This window comes from Semicossyphus pulcher, unplaced genomic scaffold (genome assembly GCF_022749685.1).
Source record: "Semicossyphus pulcher isolate SPU_LCO1_2020_fin unplaced genomic scaffold, fSemPul1.0.p SCAF_11, whole genome shotgun sequence".
Classification (NCBI taxonomy): domain Eukaryota; kingdom Metazoa; phylum Chordata; class Actinopteri; order Labriformes; family Labridae; genus Semicossyphus; species Semicossyphus pulcher.
The window spans coordinates 9,684,001-9,704,922 of record NW_027211615.1 but is presented as its reverse complement, the minus strand read 5'-3'; the positions used below and the strand labels follow the sequence as shown (position 1 = coordinate 9,704,922).

The 20,922-nt window shown below is 41.2% G+C and overlaps 2 protein-coding genes across 2 annotated transcripts; one reads left to right on the top strand and one right to left on the bottom strand.

The window, feature by feature from the left end:
• Positions 1–2,124: 2,124 nt before the first annotated feature.
• LOC138613918 (apolipoprotein B-100-like) lies at positions 2,125–16,217 on the top strand. Its single transcript, XM_069687331.1, has 26 exons — positions 2,125–2,179; positions 2,561–2,605; positions 2,875–2,987; positions 3,088–3,233; positions 3,339–3,486; positions 3,875–4,027; positions 4,239–4,363; positions 4,682–4,767; positions 4,861–5,311; positions 5,403–5,517; positions 5,621–5,767; positions 5,876–6,087; positions 6,208–6,403; positions 6,541–6,714; positions 6,811–7,014; positions 7,123–7,290; positions 7,431–7,636; positions 7,831–8,001; positions 8,399–8,529; positions 8,651–8,852; positions 8,999–9,171; positions 9,279–9,454; positions 9,553–9,668; positions 9,829–10,202; positions 10,319–14,988; positions 15,102–16,217. The coding sequence occupies exons 1-26, from the start codon at positions 2,125–2,127 to the stop codon at positions 16,215–16,217; spliced, it is 9,873 nt and encodes a 3,290-aa protein (XP_069543432.1).
• Positions 16,218–17,569: 1,352 nt separating this feature from the next.
• On the bottom strand, positions 17,570–20,551 carry LOC138614060 (rho-related GTP-binding protein RhoB). Its single transcript, XM_069687346.1, has one exon. The coding sequence runs from the start codon at positions 20,416–20,418 to the stop codon at positions 19,828–19,830; it is 591 nt and encodes a 196-aa protein (XP_069543447.1). The 5' UTR covers positions 20,419–20,551; the 3' UTR covers positions 17,570–19,827.
• Positions 20,552–20,922: the final 371 nt, after the last annotated feature.

Here is a 20,922-nt window from a genome sequence, read left to right as displayed (position 1 = left end):
TTGCATAACAATTTATACAGGCCTAAAACAAATGTCTATTTTCCTTATGGAGTGATATGATGATGATTTTTTTTATCGTACTGTGATCATTAAATAGAGATGTCTATCACAATTACTGCAAGTTCAGAATGATACCTCCAAATATTTTGTAGTGCCACATTATACTTTTTCCTTTTATATAAGACAAGAAAAACAACAAACCTTCACATTTAGGAAGTTGAAATGACATATTGCTATGTTTGTATGAAAAATGGAAATACTCAAATAAATGGAAATACTCATGTAGAGTGCAGAAACCTCAAATTTGTTCCTGATTATAGACAACTGTTGAAAAAGGCTAAATCTGATGTTGGCAAATTTAGGTTAATCTGTTATCATTATTAGTCGTAACTGTAACATTAAATTAAAGATTAAAGATACACAGTTACACACATTTCTTTGATCGATTTGATATTTCTTCTTTGCTTATTTTAGGTCTACGTACTTTGTTGCTTTGCTAGCATCTTTCATAAACCAAATCCACAGCGTCATCTCTACACCTGCACTAAACACAACACACAACGACCACAATTTTCAGCAGCATCACCGACACCAACGAAACTTAACTTATTGAGCTTCAGTAATACTTTCAAACCACAGACATTCATTTTTAATTTATAGTATTTTCATTTCAGCCAATGTTTCATAAATAAACACAGAGCTTTGGCAACCAGCCTCAATGCGCAACAGTTAGCGATGTAATCCTAGCTAACTCCCTCCACTTTAGACCCTGAATCCTGAGCATGGTGGCTCTCCACAGATGGTAATATCTAAAAAAAAAAAACAGACCTTTTATTAATACCAGGCACCCCTATAAACAAGACTTTGTTTCAGCGAATGTTCTGCTAATAAAGACAGAGCTTAGGCAACTAGCCTCAATGCGCAACAGTTAGCAACATTAGCCTAGCTAACTCCCTCCTCTTTAAATGCTGAATCTTGAGCATAGTGGCTCTCCACAGATGGAAATCTGAAAAACCAGACCTTAAATAACAAGACTTTTCCTTGCCTATGTTTAGTTATATCTATTCAATTGTGTGTACGTGAGGCAGGGACTTTCCACCAGGAAGTTATAACAAACAAACATTGTGGAACTCTTAAATGGAACGCAACCATTATTAATGGTTTCTATTATACCTAATGAACTGCTTTATAATATTGTGTGTGATTTTGACATGTAAAGATCATTGTGACATGAATAAACCATAACATTTTACTATGTATGTGCCATAAAACAGGCAACAGCTTTAAGACATGCTCTAATACATGGTGATAACACAGACCGTAACTGAAGCAGCAGCTGACTCTGGTTTCTATTCTGCGTCATTATGATTCATATTGTTCAGCAGTCATGGGGCAAAGGTTTTTCTTAACTCTCTGTAAGAGGCCTTCATGTGTTGGGGGTTTTAATAGTGTAACCTTTTGCCTAAAAACTTGAAGTGATGGGCTGCAGAGTATGTAGGTTACTTAATTTTATATTGATTGATTGTCCCTAACAAAAAAACACAAATCGGAAATATTCAAAACTGCATTCGACTGACTTGAACCCGCATAATTTGAAAACATTAAATATAAAAAATAAAATGACACAATTAAAAGAGTAAAAAACATTCCTTAATTATACTGATACTACTAAATTTGTATATTTGCGCACTGCCCTTTGAGCTTAAGTGATTCAGGGTATATGAGCTATTATATCAGATCCATCTGATTAGAATTTATTTCTTTTTAGATAACGGTAAGAAAAATGCATTTCTTCATTAAATATAACCTCAAAATTAGCCTAATGTCCGAAGTAAACAACCTTATGTAATAAAAAACTAAGATATGAGTGAAAAAGACATAATCATACAGACCTCCCCCTCCCAGTGCTGACAGACATGTCTTAGTTTGTGAAACGCTTGAACCTTTGGCCTGCCACAAGGACGGCTCAGACTTTGGAACCAGGGCAACACATTTACAAGTAATCACATACAGTAAGATTGGGGGACTATAAAAGCTTGAGCACGAAAGCACTCGAATTAGTCTTCACTGAAAGCGGAAGACTCTCCCTACCTTAAAGCTTCAAGGAGCTTTACTAAGCCCATCATGGGGGGTACCAAACTTTGCCTTTTGCTGCTGCTGGGAACATACGCACTAGCCCGTAAGTATTGTGCTCTTTTGTTTTGAAACTTGAGATTTTATGGAAATAGTTACATTTTTTTTAACTTAAATTTAGTTTTTGGATTTAAAAAAGTGGATAATTTCCTATAAGATGTTGCTGTTTTGTATGTGACAAAGTTATAACTGCAGTGATGTTTAATTGCATGTTTGAACTTTAGCTTTTAATTTGTTGGACTAGTTGGCTTAGTTGTGAGGCCATTCAAATTTGAGCTAAAAAAAAACCCAAATAAGCTATTTTTAATATACTTGTAAAAAGCTAATATTATATAATTTAAGTTTTTATTTCTGCTAAGTTACATTTTAGAACAGTTTTTGTCTTTTAAAATGTCAAGCAAACATTTTGTCTTTTTGTCTTTTACAGAACAAGATGTTGGAAGTGTTGAGGAACAATCTCCAGTTTGCTTTTGTGAGTTACTTTTTGAGTCTTTAAACTGTTTTATAAATGACTGTTTATGACATTTATAACATGTCATTAAATGAACTTAATAAATGCAGAACAATAAAAGGATTGTTCCATATTAAGTCCTTCCTGATGAGCTCATGTGTTACTTATGTTTTCAAAGTTTTAAGCCTAAAACATTTAAATGTTTATAGAGTGTGAATTAGTCATGAGGTTGCACAGTGTTTAAACATAAATCTTACAGAGCTCTAACTGATGTTTTAAATCATTTTTAGTGTCCAAAAGATTCAAGAACTTCAGGCGGTTTGTGTATGACTACGAAGCTGAGACCTTTAACGGCGTGAATGGAGCCACCGACAAGAAGAGCGGCCCCAAAGTCTCCTGCAAAGTATGTCTTAAAAAAAGCTGACACAACATTACCAACATGTCAGTCTCATAACCATGAAAAGAAACAAAAGTATTAAAAAAACGTTTGATTTGCTGCACAGGTTGAGGTTGATGTGCCCCAGACCTGTAGCTTCATCCTGCGCACCACAGAATGCTCTCTCAGTGAGATCTTTGATGTGGACGCAGAGGGGAACTCACTGTACCGTCCTGCTCCAGGAGCTGAGGCTTTCAGAGCTGCCATGGACAAGTAAGTCACCTTCTTCTTCATGAATCCCAACATGTATTGTTGAATGATCACAGAAGTGGCTAAAATTTGGAAGAATAGGTCTAAATATTTGTAATCTGTTCACAGGAACGCCTTGAAGATCACAGTTGAAGGAGCGCTTAATGTCAAACTCTTCCCCGAGGATGACGAGCCTGTCAACATCCTGAACATCAAGAGGGGAATCGTCTCTTCCCTCATCGTGCCAGTTATGGAAGAGGAGAGGAACAAGAAAATGGTAGCTACGCTCACTTTTTTAAAATTTCCTTATCTATGTTTTGTCAGTATTTACAGCCGCCCCGGATCAATTCAGGCCACAGTCTTAAAGCTGAGTCTGAGTCTCATGCAAAGATAAATAAGTTGCACAATGAGATAAGCTGCCCCAGACACAGGTGATAAATGCCCTCCTGTAACATCATGTTCTCCCTCTGACTATCTTCAGCTGCAGGTCAAAGTCTTAGATAAGTTTATCTTTCTAATGACCTCACCTACTCTCATAACAGGGGGGCAATCTTTCAGATCAATTGATAATTCAGGGAGATTGCTGAAGGACAAAAAACATGTTTACCAACCAGGCTCTTGTCTCCAACGTCCTCTTTGTTGATGATGCCTCTCGTCATTTTCAGTCCACCGTGCACGGAGTGTGCCCCACCGACTTCACCGTCAACGCCAGAGAGGACATCGCCACCGATGTGACTGTCAGCAGGGATCTCTCCAAATGTGACATGTTCTTCGCTCGCAGGCAGCACACCAGCCCCCTGGCCCTCATCACCGGCATGGTGAGAGATTAATACTGTCACCATCACAAGCTAGAGCCAAGGGTTGTTAGATTGGGTGTAGGATTTAAAAACTAAGTTACAGCACTCAGTTCTAAGAGGAAGATTCAAACCTCTTCGCTGCATAGTATCATTTTTGAGTATTTTTTATGGTTTAACAGACAGAAAACATCAAATAGATCCTTAAAATATTGTATTGTCTTTCTGCCATCAGAACTTGCCTCTGTCCAAGATGATCAGCAGCTCCCAGACTTGCGACTACAAGTTTGACAACCAGAAGAAGCACATGACCAGCGGAACATGCATGGAGAAACACATCTTCCTGCCCCTGTCCCACAAGTGAGTTTACAAACAATATACAGTATCCACTAAATGATGAAGAATCTAATTTACAAAGTGTTTTAAACGTTCCAAAAAATGTGTGCAGACAGTAAAACATCCTGATCTCTAGAGGAAAAAATGACAACTTTAAATGAAGGCTTGTTTCTTGATCGACAAAACCTTTAGATAAATATTTTGCTATTCTTGTGAGTGATTTTGTGCTGGATATGAATATTTGTTTGAATTTAATATGTATTTCATGGTTTTTGATCCCCTGACTGGTCCATATAAGTGACAAATAGAGTTGTAATTAAGTCCATTTTTCTCTGCGAACAGGAACGAATATGGAATCTCTACTCTGGTGAAGCAGACTGTGACTCTGAGGGAGACCACCAAGATCAATGACAGAATCTTTGACCGCAGTGAGTGTTAAAAAAAAGACTTAAATAATGAAATTTGCTCCATATGTCGAATGTTTCTGCATCTTCTAACTGTTTGTGATCACCTCTGTACAGATGAGGACAACATCAAGAATCTGGCCATGGACGTTGTTGACGACAAGTCCCCTGTGCAGACCAGCGAGGCTGCCATGATCACCATGAAGCAGCTGAACACTCTCTCCGAGACCCCTCAGGGCGATGAGCGCGCCACCCTCTTCCACAAGCTGGTGTCCGAGCTGCGCGGCCTGAACGTCGACGTCCTTGGATCTGCTACCGAGATGATGATTGACGTGTCCGGCGCTCTGACATTCCAAGCTCTGGCTCAGTGCGGCACCCCAGAGTGCACCAGCGCCATGCTGAAGGTTCTCAGGACCTTTGACGATGGTGCTCTTGAGGTCGATGCTGCCGTCTACGCCCTGGGACTGCTGCCCAACCCCTCCCGCCTCATGGTGAAGGACCTGCTGGCTATGGCTCAGTACAAGCAGAGCAAACCCATCATGTACGCCCTGAGCAATGCAGTCAGGAAGTAAGTAAACCTGTTTATACATTTTTTTTTAATTCTGAGCAGTAAGTGGTGGTTTCTGGTGTTAATCACTAATGTCTGACTTTTTCTATAGACTGCACCAGGCTGAGGGTCTCACCCCTGAGATCACCGCTGTCTCTGAGTTCATGGCTTCCCTTCTGGGCGCAGATTGCCCCGGAGAGAAAGATCTGACCTTCCTGACCTTGAGAGTAGGTTTTCAGCTATAAACAACCACCACTTATAAAAGTTTAACTGTTTAATGGCTACATCTAGTTCTCTGTTTTTCCTAATTGTCTATTATTTTCAATCCAGGTTGTTGGAAACATGGGAGATGCTATGGAGGCTGCTGACCCAGCCGTGAAGACCACCCTGCTGAAGTGCATGAGACAGCCTGCAACCACCCTGTCCGTGCAGCTGGCTGCCATCCAGGCTTTCAGACGCATGTCTGTGACAGATGAGGTAACCATCATCTCGTTTCATAGATAAAAAGCATCCTATTTCTCCACTGATAAAGTGCGGAGTTTTAAAATACAGTCTCAAAAGAGTAACTGTTTCTTTTCTGTCCAGGTTCGCTCCAACCTGCAGAGAGTCAGCCAGTACCCCAAGGGTGCTGTGCAGAAGCGCCTGGCAGCTTACCTGATCCTGATGAGGAATCCCCAGGAGAGCGACATTGAGGTGATGAAGAAGCTGCTGACGACGGAGCAGAACATGCAGATCAAGTCCTTTGTGACCTCCCACATCTACAACATCATTTCCTCCACTGATTCAGACACACAGAAGTAAGAATTAAATACATTTTAACTGCACAATTAAAGCTCGATTTTAAGTTAAAAAAAATCTGATTTGAAAACTCAACTACTGATATTCAGCTGATTGTTTTTATTTCATTACCACCCCAGTCTTCGTGGAAGGATAGTGGACGCTCTGCAGGACACTGAGGTTGTTGCACACAGTGAATTCGCCACAAAGTCTCGCAACTACAAGCTGAGCGGCATCCAGGGCAACATTGTCTTTGATCCCAGCAGCCAGTTGCCAAGAGAGGTGTTGCTTGAGACTACCCTGAAAGTTTTTGGATACAACATGGACATTTGGGAGGTATGTAATACCATAGATCATAATCTGATTTTTTTTTGCTTTAAGCTTACTGGACTAACTAGCAGAGATTTTCTATTAATAACAGTAGAACCAGATTCAGACGCTAACACACTTAACTCTCTCTATTTCTCTAACAGATTGGCATGGAAGGAAAGGGCTTTGAGCCAACTATTGATGCTCTGTTTGGAAAGAACGGCTTCTTCCCCGACACTCTGTCCAAGGCTCTGTACTGGGCTGATGACAAGATGCCACCAAAGATCAGAGAAGTGCTGAGGAAATGGGTTGCTCCCATGGAAACAGAAGGAAATAAGGTACATTTCCTGTAAAATGACTTATGCTTACCACTCTTATTCTAAATTATGTTATTTCCACTGATGCCTTCCCTACTAATACAACTTTTTCCAAAGGTTCCCGAGAATCTTGTGAGAGAAGTTGCCCGCAACTTCAACAAGCTGGTTAAGGATCTGCAGAGCCAGGAGTCCCCAGAGGCCATGGCCTACCTGAAGATCATGGGAGCTGAGCTTGGATACATCAAGGGCAGTGAACTGAGGTTTATCGCTGACAACGCAATAATGTATGCCGAAATCTTCATGAGGATCATTCCTACCAAGGTACTGTTCTGTATTCCTGTTTAAACCACTTGAAGTAGTGCCTGTTCAAAAAGATTTCAACTGTCTTTCTGTACCGCAGTGAAATGACTTGTTTATGCTTTCTATCAGGTCATGGCTAAACTGATGTCCAGCACTGACAATGAGCTCTTCGCCCATTACATCTTCATGGACAACAAGTTCATGATGCCAACAGCAACTGGTCTGCCTCTGACATTCGCTCTGTCTGGCACCTTCACTCCTGGTGCAAAGGGAGGTCTTCACATGACTCCAAACATGGTAAACTGTCATTCTTTTGTCCCCAACCTATTCCCAGTAATAAGGAAATTATAGTTCTATTATTATTCAGTAGCTCTTTTTGGATTTTTAAAAATCAAAGCAACATATTTAATTCTATATGATCTGTTTTTCTTTCATAGAAGGAGCTGGTGTTCATGCCCTCTGTCGGAGTTGAGTTTGTGACTCAGATGGGAGTCCATGTCCCTGAATTCGTTGTGTCCGCTGTTGAGATGCACACCAACATGTACCATGAGAGCGCCCTCAATGCCAAGATCACCATGGAGGAGAATGAGGTCAAGCTTTCCATCCCTGCCCCACAGGGCACCACAAGGCTCTTCACCATCAGGTAACTAATAACGCATTATTTTCCGCTGAAGTAGTAGATGGTAAATGTTTTATTGGGTTTTGTGTTTTCCCTTTGTAAAACAGAAGTAGGTCACAGTTAGGTGTTCTCAAGTTTTAAAATGTTTAAAGAAGCCATCTGTGTTGTTTAGTCATAAAACATAGAAACTGACTCTGCTTTGTTTTTCTTCGAAACAGCAACAAAGTGCAGATTGTGGGCGGCGGTTATGCTGCAGTGATCCCACACACAGAGGGCGAAGCCAGGTGTGACACTCTCTTCTCTGGAGTCAGATACTGCATCGAAACAACTCGTGCTAACACTGGCGCTAGGACTGATGTTCCTTACTTCCCCCTGAATGGAGAGACTAAGTGAGTTGTTCTTTCAAGAAAAGATTATTTTGTCAATTTTAATATCAGCGATGGCAACATAATGAGTTATCATCGTTGTTTAGGGGCCAGGAAATTATGATTTAATCATGTCCCATTTTCTAGTGTTGATTGGAATAGGACTAATTTGTTAAGGCATGGTAGAAAAGTAGATGAGTTAGCCATGTTATTATACACGGTAATCTATTAATCCTAAATAAAGGCAGTATCATGCTTTGGATTTGTATGTTTATATGTAGCAGTACGCCATTAAGTAAGGAAATAAAATACTGTTTAGTTTAAGAAGTCAAAGTTGAACCAAATAATTGTGAAATGTACATACATGGTTAAATATCATAAAAAGTTTATATAAAAACTAATCAGAATCTTTTCTCTATAGGTTTGCTGTGAACATCAAACCCTCCAAAGAGGTCTCTGAGTACACAGCCACCATCGCCTACGACCTCCTCAGTGAAGGAAAGGATGGCCGCCAGAAGGTCGATTCTTTGAAGTTGGCCCTGAGAGCTGAGGGTATGAGCTGCTTTGATGGAAAAAAATATATATACATATCAACTTTTAACCCCCTTTTTTCATTTCTTTGGGTTCATAACTTGAATAATAAATTATACTTTTTCCAATTGCCTGGCTTTAGGTGCTCAGCCAACTGAGGCTACCGCCACCATGAAATACAACAGGAACAGGAATGTCTTCACCACCCAAGTCCAGATCCCTGACTTTGATGTTGAGGCCGGCATTAAGGTTGGCATGACCGACAGCAGTGCCAAGGGCAAATCCATTACTCTTGAGATTTCCAACAAGAACGTGCCACAGATCTCTCTGATTGGCCGTGCCAAGTGAGTCAACCCTGCCACACACACACTATCAATAATTTTATAGTATCTTACTTAAAGTGAGGTACTCATTTAAACCTTCTTCTGCAATGTTTTGTTTGGATACAGACTATTAAAAAAAATCTATATTGGGTTTTTTTTCCACACAGGCTTCAGGCTATGACTGATGGCATGCTGCAGGTTCAGCTGTTGGTCCCCTCACTTAAGACCGATGCCTCCGTCACCGCCACAATGAGCCAAGCTGATGGACTCACCATGGAGATCAAGAGTGATGTGAAGCTCCCAGAAACTTCCTCCATTCAGGCAGTCACATTCAAATATGGTATGTCTGTTAGATAACATAGTGTGGATGGACTTCAAAGATTTCAGGAATTAAGGATTTTTCCAAGCACAGTGTAAAATTAAAATGCTGAATGCTTTTCATCCCAGGTGAAGATCAGGCTGAGGTGCAGCTGATGTCCAACATGAATGCTGATACTAAGATCCTGGTGCCTTACACCGAAGCCCTCCAGGCCTGGCTCGTGCAGTTTGGGGAGGATGTCATGGACCAGCAGGTTGTCAAGACTGACATGAAACTGCGTCATATCTTCGACAAGGCAGTTGAGGTAAAAAGAATATAATCATTTTGACTATTAAAGTAGGCCTTGACTTAGTTATGGTTTTTCAGGACTTAACCATAAGCAATGTGATGCTTTTTTAACAGGCCAGCAATATCTGGATGGACAAGATCACAACTGATGTCCCCTATGTTGAGACACTAAGGAACAAAATGGCCAACATTGAAATGCCATCTATGCCAGAAAACCTGTTCATGAACCTGTAAGTAAACCTGACATCTAATGATATTTTTTCATATGGATAACTAGAAAATGTCAGCTCTCTCCTGATAACATGTAAAATAATAACTCAATAAAATGTACTCGCACATTTACTCACTCACTTGAATTTAACACATTTTCTCTTTTCATCCTTTCACCAGTGAAAGCACATTCAAATACCAGTTCAACCAGGACCGTTTGACAATCAGCTTCCCTCTGCCTCTTGGTGGCAAATCATCTGAGGAGCTTATGATTCCTTTAGTGGTCACCTCTCCACGCATTTCCATGCCTCAGCTGGGCATGGAGGTTGCCTCAAAGGAGATCAAGATGCCCACTTTCACCATCCCCTCTGAATATGATCTTACCCTGCCTCTGATGGGAACGTTGGAAGTGTCCTCCAAGGTCAACAGCAACTATTATAACTGGGAGGCAATTGTGTCTGCTGGTAACAACACTGCCGAGTCTCCTAGCTACATGGCAAAGTTTAACATCATGGCTGACAGTCCAATCGATCTTCTCGCCTTTTCAGCAGAGGGTAATTTAATCTTTCTTCTTTTCACGAATAGAAGAATTTTACATTTGTTTTTTTTAACACAACAGAAACAATAACAATGTTAATAATGAATATTTTACTGTTTATCTGTTTTAAAGGAGCTACAACAATCACAGACACAGCAGAGAAAACAATGAAAATGGCCATTGAAGGTTCCCTGAAACACATGCTCGTGAACACAGGCTTTAATGTGCAGGAAACCATTGCTGTCACAGACAACGTGATGTCAACAGGAAGATACAATGTGTATGCCACTGCTCCTGCTGGTTTAGACACATCTCTGACCATTACCACCCAGGTCGTCCTAGACCCCACCATGCTCTCTGGAGATATCAACACAGATGGAAGTGTGACTGTTGGACCCATTACTGCTAGCACCACCTATCTCCACACCTTCTCTGTTGAGCCAGCAAAGAAAGAAGCAAGATTGGAGAGTACACTGAGAGTGAACTCTGGAATCCTGAAGGTTGTGAACAAGATCAAGGCATCATATGCTAATGAGGAACTTCTGATTGAGTCCAACACCAACATGAACAGTGACCCCATCAAGCACACCACCAAGATGAGCCTTAGCTACAAGGATGTCAAGCTCACCGCCCAGGCTGACTCTGTGACCAAGGCTGATGAGCGAATGCTTCGCAGCCAGATCGAGTTCTCTGCCTCTGAAGGCCAGGTCGTCCTTAGGATGGAGAATCAAGCTGATGACACAGAGAACCGTGCCTACTCTTTGCTTACTGGGTCCATGAATCCCTCAGGCGTCGAGATCAATGCTGATGCCTCCTTGAACATCTTTTCAAGCCTTGCCTCTCACAAGGCAACCTTGGCCCTGAACATGAATGGCCTGACCACCAGCTGTACAACAACTGCCCAGCACAGCCCAATGACCTTTGAGAATGTTTTCCATGGTGGAGTTGACGCTGCTGGTGCCACCATGTCTCTGACCACTAAGGGAGCCATTAAAGAGAACACAGCTGAGCTCAATGTTGAGGGTAAGATGGCAAGCACAGAAGTGTATTTCAATGGCATCTTAAAGGGTAACCTCTTTGACATCAACACAAGAAACAGAATGAGCCTCAGAGTGAATGAAAATGGCCTGGTCCTCTCCAACAACATCATTGGATCTCTCAACGAGATGAGGACCGAAAACACCCACTCACTGTCTCTTACACTGAGGTCTTTCACCCTCAATTCCAAAACTGACAACTTCCTTAACAGCAGAAACTCCTACATGCATGACATCACAGTTAACATGGAGCGTTATACTGCCTCAGTTATGGTGAAAAATGATCTGAAGATCATGGAGATTAACTTTGTGAATGATGCCCAGTTCAAGGCAGAGCCCTACAACATGGAGCTGACTGGAACAATGACAGGCGTCTTCTCAGAGGAAGAACTGAAGCACACTTATGAAATCAAGTTTGTTGATATGGCCCTCTCTGCCAAGTGCAATACCAATGGTAAACTCCTGGGCACTCACATGACACATACCACCGACGTGGAGGTTGCTGGCCTGACCATGAAGTTCAACAATGTGGCAAACTTCAACTCACCATCTCTTCGCCTGGCAAGCACAGTCAAAACTGTTGCTGCACCCTTCACTCTGAACATTGATGCAATTTTCAACTCAGATGGCACAGTGTATCTGTATGGACAGCAGAGTGGCGAACTCTACAGCAAGTTTCTCCTGAAAGCAGAACCCATGCTGTTCACACATTCATTTGAGTGCAGAGCTTCAACCACCCACGAACTGGAAGGCAGACCCACCATCAAGACCAATATGAACAACAAGTTCAACAGCATGCTGAGCTTCCAGGAGCAAAGTGTCACACTGAAGGTATCATCTAAAGTAAATGAGCACACTTTTGATCAAGAAATGAGTGCCTATAACAGTGCAGAGAGACTGGGTATTGAAATGACAGGAGCAGTCTCAACCCCCCTCTTCAGTGAGGCCAGTGAAAATTACGCAGTCTCTGGATTTGTGAAATATGACAAAAATAGTGAAAGCCACTTCCTCCAGATCCCATTCATTGAGCATCTGCCCACCTTTATCGAAAACATGAAGACCACAATGATGACCCTGATGGATCAGAGCATTGAGATGCTGAAAGATATCAACACCAAGTATGAGATCAGCACCAAGTTTCAGAACAAAATTACAGAGCTGAAGGAGGTCATTGACACCTTTGACTTCAACCTCTTTGTTCAAGACCTGAGAAAGTTTATCACCTCAATTGAAAACGTTTTGACCAACCTGACAGCCAAGTTGCCAACAGAACAGGTCGTGAATGTTTTGAAATCAGTAAAAGACACTATTATGGGTTGGATCAAGGAGCACAACATCGCCAACAAGTTCAATGTAATTTATGCCAAGGTTGAAGAAATCCTCTCTAGCTACGAGGTCGAGAAAATGATTGGGGCCGTAATGGATGAGGTTGTTAAAATTATGAAGCAGTATCAGGTGAGGGAAAAGATCCAGTCTGCATTTGCTGTTCTAAGGTCAATTGACATCCAGCCTATGCTCAAAAGAGTTATGGTACCTGTACAGGAACTTGTGAATGAACTCTTTTCCTTTGACTTCAAACAGCTGATTGATGACATGAGTGACTATTTCGTGAGAATGGTCCAGAAAATCAAATCTTTTGATTATGACACATTCACAATGGAGTTGAAAGAGAAAGTGCTAGATATGAGCAAGATTCCCTGCTTTGGAAAACTCTACGGAGAGTTCAAAGTTGTCTCACCTCATTACAATCTCAGGACCACTGCTGACCTGGAGAACACAACAACTACATCAGTCACACCAGAGTTTAAAATGAACCTTAACTCCCAGGCTTCCTCCACCTTGAAAGTGCTTGACTTCATGGTAGATGCCAGTGCTCATTTATCTGCTCCCAAGATGAGTCGCCTGTCCATCTCTGAGAACATCAAAGTTGACCAGTCAAATTTTGCACTTGACCACAAGGGAACAGTGACTCTCTATGGCCTGTCAGCTCAAGCTTCTGCTGAAACTACTGCAAAGGTTAATACTGAGATCTACGTTGCAGAGCTTGTCAATAATGCATTCTTTGCCATGGAAAATGGAGTTTCTGCCAACATGGAGACAAGCTTCTCACATGACATCAACCGCTTTGGCAAAACATCAATGAACCAGAAGAGCGTTTTCGTGCTGGAGGCTGGCACTGCAACCCTGACCTTTAACAATGTGGCCAAAGGACAGTATGCAGTCCTGGAGTTCTCAGATGAGGCAACCCACAAGAGTGATATCGAGGTGGTCATGGATCTCCACACAGCTAAAGTGACCTTCACTGGAGAAACAGGCAGCAGCAACTTCAAAATGAATCAGAATGTGGTTGCAGACATTTGCATTTTCCGCCATATAATCTTTGATGCCAAGTTTGAAACAGAAACACCTGTCATGAAGGGTAGTGTTGCAGAGGTCAAGTTCCAAGCTAAGGTTGAAGACATGAAAATTGATTTCACCGCCTCTCACAATGCAGAGCTAACCGGACAGGTTGAGGGAACTCTCTCAAGCTCCGTCCTGGCTATGGTCACGCCTAGTGAGCTTACCTTTGACACCAGCAACAAGGGAAATGCAAAGGTTGCCCTTCCATTCAAAATGTCCGGAAAGATTGACCTGCAGAATGACATCAATCTGGTCCTTAACTCTGAGGTGCAGCAAGCTAGCTGGACAGGTCTTGCTAGATTCAACCAGTTCAAATACTCCCATTACTTCAGCATGGATAATGGTGATAGCGAAATAAACATCTTTTCCCAGATTAATGGAGAAGCAAATCTGGATGTACTGAAGGAGCCTATCACCATTCCTGAAATAACTGTGCCATTTGTTGGTATGAAGACACCAAGAGTGGAAGACTTCTCACTGTGGGAAGACTCTGGTATGGCCAATCTCCTGATCACAACTCAACAGACATTTGACATGAAGTCCAAGCTGAAGTACATGAAGAACCCTGTGATGTTCACTATTTACATTAATGATGAGCTAATCAACAATGGCATCAAGACCCTACACAAGAACATGGTCATTGGCAAGGATAAGGCTGCTGCAGTTCTGGCTACATTTTATGACAAAGGGAGGGATCAGTATGAGAGATACAGCATTAAGTTGCCCAAAACCATCACTGTCCCTGCCTTCAAAGTCCCAGTGATGAATGTTGAGGTGTCTACGTTCAGCATTCCCCTGCCCGACACCAGTCTTGTCACAATGCCTACTATGCATGTCCCATCTGCCCTCAGCAAGCTCACGCTTCCAGAAATCACTCTGCCCCAAATACAGAGCATCAACATCCCTGTAATGGGTGATCTGACTTATGAGTTCTCCATGAAAACAGCAATGATCACGCTCAAAACTGACGCCAGCATCCTCAACCAGGACAACTTCATCGTCAAACTTGATGCTTCCTCCACCTCTGAATGTGAGATCCTGACTGGAAAGATTGAGGGCAACACCAATGTGAACATGGACCATGGAATTAAAATGTCCTCTGCCCTGGCTGTAAAACATGCAATGCTTGAGGGAAACCATGAGAGCACTATCACCTTAAGTTATGAAAGAGTGGATACCTCAATCACCAATTCAGCAAAGGTTAATCTACTTGCCCAGACTATGAATATCTACCAGGAGATTACTGGAAGTCCAGAAGAAGGCCTCGTTGTCTCTATGTCCACTCCAACAGCAGGACTCATCGCACTTCAGATGCAGACCAAGCGCCCAGCACAAGTGAAAGCAAGACTCTATGGTCGCTACCCGGTAAGAGACCTTTTGTTTACGTAATTGGTTAATAATTACCTTTGAATGTGATTTTAGTGTGAATGGTATTTATATTTCAGTAATAATTCTTTATTTTTTCATGTTCCCAACAGTCTGAACCAACAACAGACATTGATATCTTGGGTCTGAAGATGTCTGTGATGAACTCAGAGAAGCTGAACCTTCAGACAACCTGGAATATGGAGATGCCCTACGAGATGATGCTGCGAATGAAGGAACAGGTGCCCACAGTCATTGAAATGGTGTCTGATCCTGCTGTCATGACATATGAAAAAATCTACAGACATGCCAGAAGCCTTGAGGGTTCTTTCGAACAGGCTAAAGAGCAGGGCAAAGTGATGTTCAAGAGGGCTGTTGAGAACATGGCCAGTGTTAATCCTTCCGGTATTATGACAACTGTCACAGATAACACCATTTTGATCCTCAAAGAGTACCAAAAGAAAGTTGAACTAGTTCTTGATGCTGTTGTTAAATTCCTGAGAGAAACCAAGTTCCAGATCCCTGGGTATGAAGAGAGGCTGTCTGGGCTTGAGGTTTACGAGACATTCAGTGCTTTTGTCGCCGATGTATCTGTGGAGGCAGTTCAGAAGATCCCAGAGTACTTTAACACCATGTTTACAACAGTCCTTGATTATTTCAATGCCATTGAATTCACCATTCCTGGCTCTAACCATGTTGTCAGAGGAAGTGAAATTCTTGATGACTTGTTTGTAGCTTTGAGGAAAATTCAGGACCAAGTGATTGTCACTGTGAGGAAACTGGGAGAAATCCAGCTGGAAGATATCATTAACAAATTCTCTGAATTCGTGCAGTTTGCCACCACACAAAGTGAGAAGTTTCTTCTTACCCTTCAATCTCAGAATGTAGAAAAGCTCTCCACCTTTGTGACCGATGTATACACTGATGCCATTAACTCCCAAGTCCTGGCTGATGTTACCAAGCAGGTAGAAGAGGCCCGCAGAATTGTGATGGAATATGTTGAAGCTGTGAGAGCAAAACTTGAGAGTATTTTGGCTGACATGTCCACTGAACAGCTTCAGGCTGATATCCAGTCCTGGATTGACCTAATGGTAAAACGTGTTAATACTTTCCACAACAATGTCATTAAAACCCTTAAGGAGAAAAGCAAAAATGTTCAACAATTTGTCAGAGTAGGTGACAGACAGATGGAGGTTGACATTCCTTTACCATTTGTTGCCAAATTCTAAATGCCAAACTAAGTGACCATTGCTTACAGTGTTTGTATTGATTGTATCTGTTGTGTAAAACTACAGTAAATCTGTTCTATTAAAACTGGACTAACAATATTCATTAAGCATGTGTGTGTCTCTATACTCAAAATTGTAATTGTTTATTTCACAGTGGACTCCCAGTTGTTCTGATCCTATTGTGACCCTTTGTGTCTTGTCCTATTTAAAAAACAAAATGTGGCCTTCAATAAAGACAGTTTGTACTGCATACATCTCTGTCTATATCTCTTTTATATAACTACTGAAATATCTGAAAATCAAACTGCTTTTCATGCTTATTATAAGAAAAGGTTTTAAAGTGTATACATTTGCATGTTCCTTAGAACTTTAGTTTATCTCAATGTTACTTTCCTCAAACACAAATATAGTTTTGTTCAGTTTTTCATTCAAAAACAGCTAACTGAACACAGAAACAATATGGTATAATTCCTTAAAATAAAAAAATAAAAAACTCACTTTACACCCCCGTCATATGCCCATGAGTCATTTATATCCTCAGGTCTAAATTTAGCAAAGACACAAATAGCCTCTTTGACACACAGGCTCTTTTATCATAATAAAACAAAGAAAACGAGAATAGAACCAGTTTGACAGTTGTGAACAATAGCAAGTCTAAAAGTTTACCCAACCTTTGGAATACATGAATATTTTTTTTCCAATGACAGGTTTTGGCTATGTGTAATCATAAGCAATGTTGGTATAAAACAGTTTATATTACTTCTTTAAAAATGCTTTTACAGTTTTACTTAACAAATGGTATGTAAGTGTTATGAACTACATGTACTAAAAGTATGAAATGTAAAAGGCCCCTGTAACTGTTACATGGAAATATTACATAATATGACTATTTAAGCAGAATGTTATTGTTGTAGCTAGCTTAGGTGGAGCTGTTTTCAACTTTGTACACACTGCTTGGTACTTAATTATATTAGTATACATCATATTTTATTAGCAAATTATATGTTTTGTATAAAACGATAATCAGCAAAGCATTTTCTAACCATAGCAACCATCAGGGCGACTAAGATGCGTAATAAGTACAATATTTATTAGGTATGTAGTATTAAAGATTGGAAGTAGTCTAGTACAACTACCCCAAATTGTACATAACCATTGATCATAAGGCCTATATTATATTTTATGCTAAATGTATCTGCAAAATAAAAGCCCAAAGTTCATATAATTTAAGGTAGATTTGTGATATTTTTTTCCAAGTGTATCCAAACTAATGTCAGCTGCAACACCACAATGAGCAACTGTCTTTCGTGGAAGAAAATGAGGCAAAATAATGGAAGAGTAGAGCTGGTGACACACATTGATTCGTTTATTGACTTTGCCAAAACAGTACCGCTTGTTCCCTTACATTCTGCCTTGTTTTTCCTCACAAATATTCCCATTGTTCCATTCAAACTTAGGCATTACCTCATTACATTATTGTGGTCATCATTTGATAAATTCTTAACAAACAAATTTGGCACATCGTCAGCATTTTTCTTCTCCATAATTCCACAGTTTTTCCTCCTTCTAAGAAAAGTAAATGAAGAAAAACATGAAAACTGTGCTGTCTGATGAGTGAATAATACCCCAGCAGCATTGGGAATCAGAGGCACATGAGGGGGGCCAGTGTGGGAAAATTAACCAGTCCAGCACAATGCATTCCTGTGCAGTAAGTCAGCAAAAAGCCCAGCAACAGACGGCAGGCAGGAATGTGACTTTTACACCGTTGTAACTCTGGCTGGATATATCAACGTTTCTCTTTTAAACTCAGATTTAAATTTACTGTGGTTGCCTATCGGACCAAATAAAAATGACATGTTGAAGGCAAACTTTTTCTGCGTCCAGTTATCACTTTAAGAACAACTGGCATTGTGAATTCCACGAGGGTTTTACCCCAGATTCCCAGTGTAGCAACAGTCTCTGTAACCGATGTTCATAGCTGTCATTAAAATGAGCACTCCCACCATTGAGTACGAGGACAGTAAAACACTTTAGTGGAGAAATAGATTAAACATGAGCTGAATTTATTACACAAGTATGAAAAATAAGCTCAAATACATTGATTGCTGTTGCTAACTTCAAAGCTTCAACAATGAGTTTGACAAATTTGAGGTACATTCACAGTCATAATGGAAGACATTTAGTGTAATTTGTGTCTCTCTGACAATCCCAATTCAGTTTTACTGCTGTAAACAAACCTTTAACGTTAGAAAAAAAACACTATTTTACATGTAGTTTTTGTCTAGTGTTTATGTTTCTGTAATTATTAAAGATTGGGGTTCAAAAACGTAACATATGATACACTTAACCACTGAAATTTTAAAATGCCATCAGATGGCTTAATCCCATATTTGAGTGTGCATCTGGCTCACAGAGCTCTGACAAAGCCCCGCTCTTCTTTTACTTTCTAAGAAAATGCGTTTCACTGAGCAAAAACACTCACATGCTCGACCATCTCACATGCTTAATCTTTTCTTTTAAAAATATGAACCACATAACTGAAATGAAGCTGTATTAAATACAAAATGTCAAGCATTTCTGGATTTCAGAGGTCATGGTGAGATACTGTATGTGCTTCAGATGGTTTGGTTCAGGTGAGCTGCATGAGAAAGCTCTGTGAGAAAAACATTTCCCCGTCCTTTACCGGCTGCACTATTTACAGGCTACCTTAGTAACTTTCTTTCATATATTAGTGTCCAGAAGAATCTATGTCCTCCCACTACAGTCAGCGGAAAGCATAACGTTTATGGTAAAAGCATGCTTAGCAAACTTTAAAATAAAATAAAAAGGTTACTTGGCCTGTGCACATAACTAACAAAACCTCTACCTGAAAACGTGCAAAACTACACTGGACAATATGGTAAGCCCTTATCAAGCCTGGCCAAATGTGTAGTCTATAAGACCCGTGGAGTCAACAACATACCTTTTGGATGTGGTTCAAACTACCCCACCTGCTTCATTAGCCATTAAATTAAGCTGACTTTTTCCTCATAATACTTTAAACAAGATCTGTGAATAACTGTAGTGCCCAGGTGATGTGCAATTTCCCAAACGTATAATTTTACAATACAAAGTGGACATAAATAACAAGTGCAATTTCTTTTTCTGCTTTGCTTATTACAAAGTATAACCTTGGCAGTGAGGCGGTGGCCTCTGCACACACTTTGAAACACAATAAAGTGAGCATTTGAAATCTTGGCATGAAAGCGATCCTTTACAAAGGCCATGTCCACATTAGAAGTGGGTAAATAAGGCTTCCACTGAAGTGTAGCCATTGTCCTTTTTACCCTTCCACCTGTCAGTCAGACTGTGACCCACAAAGAACATGCTGTAACCAGTGCATTTCATACACAGACACACACACACACACACACTCAAACACCCCGATATCAGATGATTATCGAGTGTCCTCAAAACAGCTTGTTTACAGTCATTTGTTATAGAGCAACCTGGGTCGTCTGATTACAAGGGTGTATCCAAACCATGGTCACTTGCCCATACATGTTCAGACACAGCTCCCAGCGGTGGAAACGTCTCGTCTGCGCGTCACAGCTCTCCAGACAGCGTCGATTCACATCAAAACACAGCATTTAAGGCAACCTTGTGATGGCGTTGTTCGTTTTTGTAAGGCTGCCCGTGTTGCAGTCTCGAATACCTCCCAGATCCCCTCCTTGGTTTTGGCAGAGCACTCCAAATAGTCATATGCGCCAATGCGCATGGCCATGGCCCGGCCATCCTCTGCTTTCACTGGCTCCAGCTTCAACCGGGACAGCTCGTTCTTTACGTTCTCGTCGTTACGCAGATCTTTCTTGTTGGCCACTAATATTATTGGCACATTAGGACAAAAGTGTTTCACCTCAGGGACCCACTTTTCAGGGATGTTTTCCAACGAGTCAGGGCTGTCCACGGAGAAGCACATCAGAATGACATCGGTGTCCGGATAGGAGAGTGGGCGCAGCCGGTCGTAGTCCTCCTGTCCAGCTGTGTCCCACAGAGCCAGCTGGACCTGCTTGTTGTCTACTTCAATGTCCGCCACATATGTCTCAAACACAGTCGGAACATACACCTCGGGGAACTCGTCTTTGCTGAACACGATCAGTAGACATGTCTTCCCACATGCGCCGTCCCCCACCACGACAAGTTTCTTGCGTATGTCTGCCATGACTGCCTTTTTCCTAGCTCGCGCTCAATTCTGGCATCAAAAAGACAAAATGTTCCCGTTGCACGCGCTCTAACTGCTTTTATACTCAAAATGAAACTCGACGGACTCCTCCCGTAAGTCGACCTCTTCTTCCAACTCCAGAACCTTTACTGGTAACCGCTGCGATCTCTTTATAAAGCACAGGGTGGTTTCCTAAATATAGCAATCCAATCGGAAATGGGGAGGTGAGATCACAGTCTGTAAAGGAAGAGGTGATTGGATCTCATGGGTTTTTCTTATGTAGAGGAGGGTCATGGACCACGAGGACCCACCCGACCCAGGATCAGCCAAAATCAACCCAAATGTAACTGCATGATGATGAATGACCGGATTTTTATTTATTATTTAACGCGACTTTTATTATGGAGCTTCCGGTTATTAAAACATATCCCGTACTCGATACATTGTTTTCGCATTTAGCTGTTACTGAGTCAACATTGTCCAAAAATATAAATAACCTATATC